This window comes from Candidozyma haemuli (assembly GCF_002926055.2).
Source record: "Candidozyma haemuli strain B11899 chromosome Unknown A_2014730914, whole genome shotgun sequence".
Lineage (NCBI taxonomy): Eukaryota > Fungi > Ascomycota > Pichiomycetes > Serinales > Metschnikowiaceae > Candidozyma > Candidozyma haemuli.
The window spans coordinates 195,080-207,192 of NW_020289906.1; the positions used below are offsets into that span (position 1 = coordinate 195,080).

Consider the following 12,113-nt stretch of genomic DNA (forward strand, 5'->3'; position numbering starts at 1 on the left):
GGTGCACACAAGGTTTTAGTGCTGCTGCAATAATATCATCACTTTGCAACTTCACCTCCACCTTCACTGACCATGATCCGTCTGCCTCGTTTCTCATTGCGTTGCTTCTCTAGCAGTCGCCTTTCTCAGAATCTATTTGGTGGTGGCAAGTCCGCACGAGGAATGCCACAGATGGCTCCTTCTGGAAAGTCAGAAACCACAAGCAATCCGGTTGATCTCTTCAAGAAGAACGATATACTCATGTTTTCACAGAAGCCCATCAACTACATCGAGTCTGTCAAGAAGGATGGGTATCATCTTGCAAACAGTGTGTTGATTACATCTCCAAACAAACAAGGCCAAGAGGTTGGAACGCTTCTTCTAGATACCGAGAGTTTCGAGGTTGATCTCTCTAGCGGCGGCTACAAGCTTATAAATGGATTCATTGTGCATTTCGACGAGAAGTCACTTCTACTGATCTTCGAAAAAGTCCACCCAAAACCCGAGATTGTGGTTTTTGGACTCGGCAAGAAGTCGAGGGTTCTTTCAGAAGAGAATAAACGTTTCATGAGTAATCAGGGTATTCAGTTGGAAATCGGTGATTCCAAGAATGCTGCAAAGATCTACGACTTGTTGGCAACTGAGAGACCTGGTGTGATCGGTGCCCTTCTCCTACCACCTAATGTTTAGTTATAATGAAGCATATGTGCATAAATTAAATCAATATAATATTTACCATTACTTTCCCATTATCGTCTGTTGTTTATACCGTCTTTAACAGTCCTTCATTGGACTTCCAATCGGAGATCACTTGTGGCCATGACCGGGCTCATTCGGTTGCATCGCTTGTTCATACTGGTGAAGATGCTGATATAGAAGGGCCATAGGCTCTCTATTACTAGGAGAATCTTCAGCCATGAAGGCGTTGTTGTTGATGCTCGAATGCTGTGGAGTGCTCATCATCATGTTCATGCCCATTTGTGGTGGATGCGATTGGTCTGGGTTTCTCAAAGCCTGTTGAGCAGCGTGTTGAAGAGTCAAGTGTTTCGGTGGAGGCATCCCTTCTTGGTGATGCTCTTCCATCTGTCGAACTTGAACTTGGTGAAAGGACGATGTCATTTGGTTGATCGCCTGAGGAGATGCTTTATCAAACGAATTATCTAAAAGATACTTCCTGTTAGGCGTCGAAGCCATACCCGCGTTATTGAGCTCGAACGAGGTGTGCTCTGTTGCAGAAAAGTTGAGGTTAGCCCCCGTAGTGTTTTGTGAGGAGTTCACTCCTAACATGCTAAATTCTCTTGAAGAGTTCATGGTTGAGTTGTAGTCTTGGGATGCAGAGAGCGAAGACGACGTGTGCTGAAACGCAAAGGTCGGCGGAGGCTGCTGTTGTAGGTTCTGTTGATGCAAATGCGGCAGATCCTGCTTGAGCTGTTGGTGATGCTGATGTGGTGCCTGCTCCTGTTGATGACGCATGGGCCTTTGGTTTCTTTGACTTGGTCTTTGGGAGTTGTTTCTGTTCTTCATTTGGCTGCTTTTGTCCTGCCCTCTTTTGCTTTTCGAGTCCTTCAACTCTGGCTCCTTCTTCTTCTTACTGTTCATTAGCGTGTGGACATCTGTGAAGACGATCTGGAATTTACTGGTACCATTCAGGTTCTTCTTGTTGTTCTTCTTTGCAGGTTTAGGAGGTTCAGCTGCCATTGGCTTCAACTTTCTCTCGGAGAAAATGCCCATCACAGGCTCTGAATTGATAGCCGTAGTACCTTCGCCTCTCTCCTTGTTTGGCGTAGGGCTTGGAGGTACAATGTTCGCCTTACTACTCAGCTCCTCAGGCAGTTTGTTGACGCTCGACATAATCACCGTTGAAGGCGAAGACATTTGAGTTGGCTTTGCTGGAGTTTGGTAAACATTCTTGTTCTTCTTCGATGCAAGAGGGGTCTGGTTCAATGGAGTTTTGTTCAACAAATTCCCACTGGTTTCCTTCAAAACGTTCTTCTTGGAAGGGGTGACAAAGTTATCCTCATATGGCTTGTCATCCTTGTTTTCATCGTCCTCATTGTCCGTCTCCGAATCATCGTCTACCTGCGAGTCATACTTCTTGAATGGATGTCTTGCTGGAGTGTCAATTTGGCCAATAGAACGTTTGGTGGATGTTGTTGCATCCAAAGTGTGGCTCAAAGACTTTCTTTCCGAGCTCATGGCAAACCTTGAAGGAGTGATTGTCTCTACGGCCTTCAGTGGAGATGGACGTAACGGTGAATCGATGAAAAAGTCAGTAAGATGCATGGACTTATCGTAGAAAGGAGTGAAGTTGACATTACTCGAAGGGTTCCCAGCCGAGTTCTGGTTATTCAAGAAGTTCAAGTTGTGCGTAAGGAAAGGAGTCAAGTTCAATACTGGGAAGTCCATATCGTTTGTTCCTGCTGTAGGCATGCTGCCACTAGCGGTTGTTTGTCTGTAGAAACCCGGAAGAACCTTGGTGTTTGGCGTGGAGTTGTGGGAGATCATTTCGGCCGAAAGCGTTTTCGATACCATAGGAGTCCATCCAGTTGTAGGAGGAGCCGTGGATTGGGCGTTCAGAATGAGTTTCGATGCTGGAGGTAGCGAATCGCCTTTCTTCTTTTCAGATCCCGAACCGCTGGAGCTGGAGCTGGAGGAACCATTATCAGGGTACGAGTAGATCAAAGGGTCGATCACCAGCCGTGAAGGTGAAGACATGGCTGTATGAAAAATCAAATAGAACCACTAGATAAGCGAATGTAAAGAAAAGGAAAAGACTGGTGTTGGCAGTGGACGATTCTGTGGTGTTGTTTGTTTGAGAAAGAGATTGTTATGATTTGAGAAACGGTGCGGGCGGGCCCGCAGGAACGTAGCGTGAATAGGCCAGGGCCCAATGATCAGCGGGTGGGGGGAACAACCAAAAGGGAAGGGTAAATAAAAGGGAGGGTAAAAAAGAAAAAAAAAAATCGTATAAATACAGAAGGGGTTTCCCTTACAATTATTCTTAATCAACCACTTCTTCTTCCTCTTTTTTCCCCTTCGTATCGTTTGTTCTGTCCTTTTAGTGGCTGTTTGGCGCCTGGCGCAGTGAATGTTTTGCCAGGCGCGACCAAGCCAGGACCCATCAAAGAGACACAGAAGGGGACCAGGAGTCACAGAGTGGCCACAAAAGGGTGAAGAAGAAAAGGTCAAGATGAGTTCTAGAGGGATCTTTAAGGGTTGAGAGATGATAAGAGATGTTCTTTTTCTTTTCTTTATTGGTTGTTTACATGGAACGTGGGCTTGTGGCTGGTGATGGAAACATAGGCAGATTGCGAATGGTTGCAAAATGGCTGTTCTGGTAGTAGACCACAGTTGGGCAACGCCACAAACAACAACAAAACAAGTCTTGCCAAATACCGTTCGGCTAGTAGAAGATAGGCTTGTTTGTATTGTTTGGGTCGATCGAAAACGACATTTTGTTCGTCAATATGGGGCTCCGAGTCGCAGATTGTTGCTTCATACCCGCCTAAGCCCTGAACGTGGAATACTTTGAAGACACGCCGAGAGAAGTTTAGTTATGGGTTTGACTCCTTCCTTGTTTTGACTTCCACCGCTCTGGTTGCTCTTTAGCAGGTGAAATTGCTTTTATCGTTTGCTGTCCCAACTGTTATCTTGGTATATGCGTGGTGGATTGCTCGGTTGCGCCGAACTGTTGCGCGGCTGTTCTCGCAGCTTAGCAATGCTCATCTACAAACGAAGCTTGTGGGCTCCAGGGGTACACACTACGCCAAAATTAGATTAGACAATTCTACATTCATTGAACAATGATACACAACATAGTATTAATACAGGCGGGCCAGGGCAAAGGGGAGGTTGCCGGCTCCAGGTCCTGATGTCTTAGCGACGGGCGGGGAGTCAAACACGCACAAGTGTGTCAAACAATTAGGCGTGAGCCTTCTGCTCCTCCTCCCACTCGTTTTCGGTAACCTTCAAGTTCTCGGTCTCCTCAGCCAACTCATCGGCATCGTAGTCCTCCTCCTCCTCGTGGGCAGCGAAAGACAAGGTTGGCTTGACGACAGCAGAGTCGAAAGTCCAGGAAGCCAAAGCGTTCTCAGCGTCAACAATGATCTGCTTAGAAGCCTCGTAGCCATCGTAAGCTGGTCTAGTCTCACCTGGGGTGACTGGAGACTCGTCCAACAATTCCAAAAGAGCCTTACCGTAACCAGCAATCAAGGCAATCTTCTCAGCGTGCTCTCTAGTAGAGTCAAACTGGTAGTTGAAAGCAGTCTTCAACTTCTCTCTGGTGATGTTGGACAACTGGGCCTCAGCAACAAGAGACTCGGCCTCAGCTCTGACCAACTCCTGCTCCAAAACGTTAATCTTTGGAGACTGAGGGTCCTTGTACTTCAAGTAAGCAATGTTGTCAGTGATCTTTTGCTTTCTGTCTCTGGAAGGCTGGACAGAGCCCTCAATGTCTCTGATGGACTTCAAGGTGATTCTGTACTGGTCGTATCTGTCAATGAACTGGTCCTCCAACTCACCAATCTCGTAAATCAAAACACCCAACTTGTCGGTGATGTCAGAGATATCGTCATCGTTAGACTCACCCCAAAGCGACAACTGCTTGGCAGTCTCCTTTCTCTCGTTGGAAGTAATCTCAATGGCTCTCATCAAGTTCTTCTCCATCTTGACCAACTGGGCCAACTTTCTCAGCAACTCTGGGCCCCAGGCACCAGCAGTCTGTCTTCTGAAAGAAGAGGAAAGCGAACCCTTACCAAAGAACTTGGACTTGGTCGACGATGGTGGAGGAGGTGGAGCTTGCAATTGAGCAGCAGTAGGAGCTCTCAGGGATCTCAAGGAGTAGGTTCTGTGCATCGTTAAAGGGGTTTTTTAATTTTGTAGCAAAAGAAAAAAAGGTAGTAGTTGGAAGAAAGGTGTGGTGAGAAAAAGTGTAAATGAGGGAGGAAAAAATGTGATGGTCCGAAATTGTGATATGACCAGGCGGGATACCCAAATGTAGGGGGACAAAAACACGGCAGGCCCAGCACCCAGCCGGATCTGGGAAAACCTTGGGATCTGATTTTTACTGATGAGTGGTTATGAGGGACAACTATCTTCTAATTTCTGGAATTTTTTCACTACGTTTTACCCACTTTTTACCCTTTGGTTCCCTCAAAACCATGCTCTTTTCATGGATTGAGCAAACTTTGGCGCTACGTGAATTGCCAATTTTCCTTGCCATTTCGCCTGATTGCACCCCAGGAACTCCTGCCTGGGGCCGCCTGAGAGGCCCTTGTGCTGGTCCATTGTGCAGGACAGCCAGCCACCTTTGTTGCCTTTGAAACAAACCGACAAGCGGGAGTTTCTAGAAGACGATAAAAATAGGTGGTTTTTTATGGGGCTAGTGATGAAGTAGAGATGTTTTTGCATCGGTTTGGCTTGTTTTTCGTTGGCGCTGCTTTTGTTTGGGGTGTCTTTTTCAAGGCTTCTATCAGCGTGACCGCAGCCGTCAAACGTATCTGGTAATGTTTTCGCCCAAATAGGAAGGTCGCCTGTCATGGAATGTTTCCAGCGTCAAGCAACCAGAGAGTGATTGAGAGCAGGGGTTTGTTTCTGGGCCTGTGATTGGTCAGCCTTGGCTGCAATTTGTACCAGAGCAAAAATAATAGAGTTTTTTTCAGCACCGTTGCCTCGCTTCTTCTTTGCTGCTATCGCTGTTTCCTTGTTCTTCTGTTTCTTCGCTGCGCCAGCAAACTGCAGCAAGCCGCGCCTGTCTTAGAATTGTGGTTGGTGAACCGTGAAGATCCGCAAGGCGTTGGTTATGAAGGTGTTTTTTGCGTGTTTTTATTTATTTTACTTGGTAGGGAACAACGTTGTGGTTTTGTTTTTTTGATTTTTTGGTTTTCTGGAACTTGTACTCAGTGCCGTGACGTCATTGCTTGTGGCGAGTGTGGCTGCGAAAAGCTTCTCTTATGTAGACACTATTGTATGTTGTCCAGGCAACAGTGGTAGAACACAAGTGGGTGCCAGGCGACCAAGAGATGAGAGCTTGGTTTGGGAAGAGGATTGCTAGAGGTGTTTCAAATGCCTTCGCTTTCCACTTTTTCGGAACCAAAGTCTTCTACTGCCATGGGCTTCCGCTGCATGGTTCAATGGACGTTTAAGGTTTAGCGACGTTGGTTAAAGTCTCGTGGTGGGTCAGTGAAAGGTAAAGAAGAATGACCATTGTGATTTATGTGCTGCCACTAATAAAGTTCGGTTTTGATGTTTTTGGTGGGTTAGACGTGGTTGGACCAGGCGGTTCAGAGTCACGGGACGCTTTCCACAGTGAAGGCATCGCTAGCTTTTTTTTCGTTTCTTTTTGTGTAATCCAGGGCTGTCAAAACAAACCCTTAGTGATGAGGTGGAGTCTTTCCAAGCGATATTCACGAAATAAAGCCATCAAAAAGAACACCTATTCTTCTCTTTCCTTCCCTTTTCTCTACAGTAAACATTCCACGCTGTACTTCCCCTAATGTGCGTCTGCTTCGAGCCGCTGTTCTCTGCGTTTCTTATCTGCGCATCATAAGAGTATGATCAGACCATCACCAGACTCCACAGGTATGCATTTATAAGTCATTCTCGAGGAACCTATGGTTTTTCTAATCCACCCTACGTTCATTTCTTCAACACTTCTTATCTACCTGCGTTATCGGGATTTGTGGTCCGCTTGTCTCCTGTCTCTAGATACTAGTCATAATGCAGAATTTTTCACCACCGAGATCGCTCCGACTACTACTCTTCCGTACCCTGGATGTCCTTCTTTCGCCTATACAACAACCTCCTTAAAGTGCACCCCTATAAGACCAACATGGTCTCTACAGGGGTGTTCTTTGGCTTTGGAGACTGTTTGGCACAACTCATGTTTCCTCATCACATAGATGACGACGTGAACAAGGGAACAGAGTTCCACATCGAGAGAACCGTGAGAGCAAGTATCTACGGCTCGCTCATTTTTGCCCCGCTAAGCGTGAAATGGCACCGCATGACGCTTCCATACCTCAGAAGTCCGTTCATGCTGGTGGCTAGAAGAGCCCGTTTGACCCCAACACACGTCGAGGTCCATGATAACTTATTCAGACTCAGTCTAGACGCTCTTCTTATGCCTGGTCTTGTATGGATCCCGTTGTACAACACAGCCATGTCAGCATTAGCGTTGCACGACGACCCTTTCCAGGTCGCCACAGAGAAGCTCCGTAACAACTGGTGGAACGTGCTTCGGGCCAGTTGGATGGTTTGGACGCCATTACAGCTTGTGAATTTGTTTTTCGTGCCTGTCCATCTTCGAATCATTTTGGCTAACGTCTGGTCGATCGGATGGAATTGCTTCTTGAGCTTTGTCCACAACACCAAGGGCCACGGTAAGGGTAGCGGAAAGTTGATCGAGGAAGTATTGGATATTGAGACTGCTGACGAAGAGCAGACTATGGTTTATGCATAAACTAAATGGGATTGGAGTATATTATGGGCAAAAGACGCCCTCAAGGTTCTTTTAGTATGGTCACAACGGGTAGCTAAGGCTCCTGGCGCGTCTCAGAACGAAGAAAGGATTAGACTTTTTAGAAGGCTTCAAAAGAAGCCATTACAGCATCTGTCGAACGGAATAGAACTAATAGAATACGTTTGCAGCCACAACGTCTTGTGCGCCCCCAGTGCAGGTGGTAATGTAGTAACGAGATGGCTCGATCTCATGGGTTCCACTTCCCACCACTCATCCACTTCCCATGTTCTTTCAATTCTACAATCGCATGTTGGCCACAAGGCCTTATGCTACAAATGCCATAACCACTGCTTTCCTCTTTGGTACAGGTGACGTGTTGGCGCAGAACGTTGAATCGTCCAAGAATTTTGACTTTTCCAGAACGGGACGAGCCGTAATCTATGGTGGTGTCGTGTTTGCGCCTTTGGGAGACCAATGGTATAAGTTTCTAGCTCGAGTGGTGGTGGGAAAGACCAATGTGACTCAAACAGCAGCACGAGTGGCCGTGGATCAAGGAGTGTTTGCACCATTCATAGGTATTCCGCTTTACTACCTGGCGATCAGCTTGATGGAAGGTAAGAGCCCGGAGGAGGCCAAACAGAAATTGGAGAACAAATGGTGGCCCACGTTGTACTCTAATTGGACGGTTTGGCCTGTTTTCCAGGCGGTGAACTTTGCATTTGTTCCTGTCAACTACCGGCTCATGGCGGTTAATGTGGTGAGCATAGGCTGGAACTGCTATTTACTGATGAAAAATGCGGCATCTTAAGAGCATACAAAGTTTAAACGATCAAACACTGTCGTTTGGTGCTACAGTAGCCAAGAGGGCTCACCCACGGCCTTGGGAAGCTCATGACCGTTGGACAATGCTAATTAGAACTCTACAATGGGCCATGAAGAATGGGGGCCTCGAGAGAATGGATCTAAGCGGAATGGGACCCAAAAATAAAGTTACATCGAAGTGGGAAACGCCTCTCAAACTCTAAACTGCTGAAGATACCCACTTCTAGTTCTCCCAACACCGTTCTTTTTTTTTTTTTGTCCCATTTTTCACACATACATTACCCCCGCAATTTTCGGCCTCGTTCCCCCAATCTTATCCCTATCCATATTCAGTGGCTTAATAGTAAGCTAGGGGTTCTTTCTCGTTGAGGGTCCTGGCGGCAGTCCCTCGGCACCGTTTCCAAGGGAGTCCTGGCCAAGGCTTATTTTTCTCACTCAGGGACCGCTCAAGCACTCAGGGTTTTCCCCCAGCACTGCCTGTCGCTCGTCACATTTTGTTTGTGTCGCGCCTTGTTGCTGAACCGTCCATCCCGGTAATCCCCATGTCAGGGAACACTTAAAAATAAACAATACAGAAAGCTAGAAAAAAAAAAAAAGAAGGGAAACTCCAGAAAAAGTATAAACTTCGAACCTTCATGGCCTGTTGTGCCTCTCACTTCTGTAGACTTCTTGTTTTCCTTCTTCCTTCACTTTGTGGCCTGTCTCACTCACGTTCCGTTCGCTTGTCAACACTCCCGCAAATTATCTCACTCCAACCTCCAACTTTCTCACCATTTCTCGACTTCCTCCACGCTGGCTGTTCCTTTCTAGTACACACAGAAACGTACATTGCCAGATCCACGCTTTTGCTATCGAAGATTGCTCCAGCTAAATCTGCTGTGTCCAATTAGTTGCCGTTTCCCGTTTCGCCTCGTCCCGTCTCGTCAACCCCGGAAACGCCCCTCCCCAGTGCTCGACTCGGGTCGTTGTTTTTTTTATTTAACTCCACACTTCCCTTCTGAACGTCTTCCTTTGAGCCCATCATGATGAAGGGCTTCAAGAATCGTCTCACGAGGAGCAAGAACCAGTCCTCGTCGAGAAAAACAGATAAGAAGGAAAAGGACAAGGAGACCTCCCTCTCCTCCAAGGACCTCTCCCGCAAGTCACTGCTGTCCTCGCTATCTGCCAGCGCAAATAACCACAAGCCTACGAGCTCTTCGTCTTCCATCAACTCGACTGGCTCTTCTAGCCCCAAGAAAGACGCTCTGCCGGCTCCTGACGCTGGACACCTGCCTCCGCCTCAAGCTACTGCTTCTTCGTCATCCAGGGTGAATCCAACTGCTGTTGAACAGTTTGGCGTTGCTGGTGCTGCTGCTGGTGCTTCTACGGCACTTGGTGGTGCAAACTCTCCTTCTGGAGTCGCCCTGCCGCTGACTCCTCCGCCAGCCACGAATCTGGGTGCTGAGTCTCCTAAGATCGTGATCAACGAGCCTATGCAAACGAGCCTCTCAAATACCACTCCTATAACGCCGACTCCAAGCTCTCCAATAGCTGGCAACTCGTATGGCTCGGCAAGCGGGATCCCTCACGACAACAGGTTGGCAAGTCATTCTCAGCTGTCACATCCAACAGCCTTGAACCCAAACATCTCATCTCCTAACAGGGACTCGTTCGATATAGATCTCATTGTTACTCCAAAGAGACACAGCTCCTCTCGTTTCGAGCCTACAACTAGTGATAACCGCGAGATCGTCAAGCTTCCTAACTTCGACGAGGTTCCTCCAGAGGAGCAAATCTCTTTGTTCATTCAAAAGGTTGACCAGTGCAATATAATCTTTGACTTTGGTGACCCAACCCACGACATCAGAGGCAAGGAAATCAAACGTATCACCTTGCAGGAGTTGATCCAGTTCATTGTCGGTAATCGTTTTAACTACACCGATGAAATGTATAAACATGTTATCGACATGTTCAAGAAGAACTTGTTCAGACCTATCCCTCCTCCTGTCAACCCAGTGGGCGAAATCTATGATCCTGATGAGGATGAGCCTGTGAGTGAATTGGCCTGGCCCCATATGCAACTGGTGTACGAGTTCTTCTTACGCTTTGTCGAAAGTCCTGACTTCCATCATCAGGTTGCCAAGCAATATATTGATCATGACTTCATCTTAAGAATCTTGGAATTGTTTGACAGTGAGGACCCAAGAGAGCGTGACTGCTTGAAAACTACTTTGCACAGAATCTACGGTAAGTTCTTGAGTTTACGTTCTTTCATAAGAAAGTCTATCAACAACGTATTCTTGCAATTTGTTTACGAGACAGAGAGATTCAACGGTATTGGAGAGCTCTTAGAGATCTTGGGTTCTATCATTAACGGTTTCGCTCTACCCTTGAAAGAGGAGCACAAAATTTTCTTGATACGAGTCTTGATGCCACTTCACAAAGTCAAGTCATTATCCTTATACCACCCCCAGTTAGCATACTGCATTGTCCAATTTTTAGAGAAGGATCCTACCCTCACCGAGGATGTGATTATGGGCTTGTTGAAGTTCTGGCCTAAGATCAACTCACCAAAGGAAGTCATGTTCTTGAATGAGATTGAAGACATCTTTGAGGTTATGGAACCTACCGAGTTCACCAAGATACAGATTCCACTTTTTGCACAGTTGCTGAAGTGTATTTCATCCTCCCATTTCCAAGTCAGCGAGAAGGTATTGAGTTTCTGGCAAAACGATTACTTCTTAACTCTTGTTTCAGAGAACGCTGAGGTGGTCCTTCCGATCATTTTCTCCTCATTGTATGAATTGACGAACGCTACCCAGCCGGGCAGTGCTAATGGTCAGCTTCAACAAAAGCTTCTAGAGAATCCAAACTCACTTACGGATGCCAATGGCAACCTTGTTGATACTGGATTGATGCTAAATGAAAACTACGAAAACAATGGCCATGGTCATGGCCCAGGGCATGAAGGAGGAAATATGGAAGAGTCCCAAATGATAAATGATATGACGGATGAAGAATACTACGATTCATTCTCCACCCCACAACAGAATATGGATATGGACGAATACGGAACGATTCCTCCACACAACCTGGCCACGTCGAACTGGAACAAAACTATCCACCTGCTAGTTTTCAGTGCATTGAAGGTGTTCATGGACCACAATCCTATCTTGTACGACCACTGCACCATGTTATACCACCAGTCTCTTGAAGAACTGAGAGCACGCGAGGAGTCAAGGAAAGAGGGATGGAGAAGAATTGAAGAATACGTGAAGATGTGCAAGCAAAGTGACCAGCAGACGGGCCACTCCAAAGACTCGCAGGTGAACGCTCATTGACTAGGTGAGATGACAGCATAATCGTGCAACGCACACTAAACATTGCAAGGCGAACGACGAGGAAAAAAAAAATTGATGTCAGAGTTCCTTTACTTTTTCTTTTTCTTATTTGATGTTGAATTAAGCAAGCAAGAAAAAAAAATACCAAAAGAAAGTATGTTGGCCATAGTTTGTAGAATAAAAGATGATTCTAGCTTAGCTGTCTGTCTGTCGGTCTCTGACTGGCAGGCTGGCAGTCTCGAAAACTATTGAAGACAATACATAGAACCGCTACACTGATCTTCTGCTATACAAAGGACACAAACTAACCAAGCAGAAACCACCACCATAACAAAACTCCCAGTAGGCTGCAAAAACATGGTGTTACCTTGACACTTTAAAGGCATCTTGCATAGTTAGCGCTCCATACAAACTCCATTGTTCCCTAGCTCTTGCGCCCAAGCCAACCTATGTTTCCCCGACAGGAGGCTGAAATTTACAGTTCAGGGATTACATGTCCTTAATGAAGGACATGGACAATTCTCCTTTTCTTT

General features: G+C 46.5%; 6 protein-coding genes across 6 annotated transcripts; 4 read left to right on the forward strand and 2 right to left on the reverse strand. All coding sequences in view use genetic code 12, as the record gives it.

Moving 5' to 3' along the window:
- Nucleotides 1-171: 171 nt before the first annotated feature.
- Nucleotides 172-669, forward strand: CXQ85_000083 (uncharacterized protein; the record flags this gene model as incomplete). Its single annotated transcript, XM_025483843.1, has 1 exon — nt 172-669. One exon carries the CDS (start codon nt 172-174, stop codon nt 667-669), a length of 498 nt encoding a protein of 165 aa, XP_025342058.1.
- A 117-nt stretch (nt 670-786) lies between these two features.
- CXQ85_000084 (uncharacterized protein) lies at nt 787-2,694 on the reverse strand (the record flags this gene model as incomplete). The annotated part of the gene is made up of 1 exon (XM_025483844.1): nt 787-2,694. One exon carries the CDS (start codon nt 2,692-2,694, stop codon nt 787-789), a length of 1,908 nt encoding a protein of 635 aa, XP_025342059.1.
- Nucleotides 2,695-3,900: 1,206 nt separating this feature from the next.
- Nucleotides 3,901-4,833, reverse strand: LSP1 (lipid-binding protein; the record flags this gene model as incomplete). Its single annotated transcript, XM_025483845.1, has 1 exon — nt 3,901-4,833. The coding sequence occupies one exon, from the start codon at nt 4,831-4,833 to the stop codon at nt 3,901-3,903; it is 933 nt and encodes a 310-aa protein (XP_025342060.1).
- Nucleotides 4,834-6,808: 1,975 nt separating this feature from the next.
- On the forward strand, nt 6,809-7,438 carry CXQ85_000086 (uncharacterized protein; the record flags this gene model as incomplete). Its single annotated transcript, XM_025483846.1, has 1 exon — nt 6,809-7,438. One exon carries the CDS (start codon nt 6,809-6,811, stop codon nt 7,436-7,438), a length of 630 nt encoding a protein of 209 aa, XP_025342061.1.
- Nucleotides 7,439-7,721: 283 nt separating this feature from the next.
- CXQ85_000087 (ethanol metabolism protein) lies at nt 7,722-8,246 on the forward strand (the record flags this gene model as incomplete). The annotated part of the gene is made up of 1 exon (XM_025483847.1): nt 7,722-8,246. The coding sequence occupies one exon, from the start codon at nt 7,722-7,724 to the stop codon at nt 8,244-8,246; it is 525 nt and encodes a 174-aa protein (XP_025342062.1).
- Nucleotides 8,247-9,282: 1,036 nt separating this feature from the next.
- RTS1 (protein phosphatase 2A regulatory subunit) lies at nt 9,283-11,580 on the forward strand (the record flags this gene model as incomplete). Its single annotated transcript, XM_025483848.1, has 1 exon — nt 9,283-11,580. One exon carries the CDS (start codon nt 9,283-9,285, stop codon nt 11,578-11,580), a length of 2,298 nt encoding a protein of 765 aa, XP_025342063.1.
- Between the last annotated feature and the right edge of the window lie 533 nt (nt 11,581-12,113).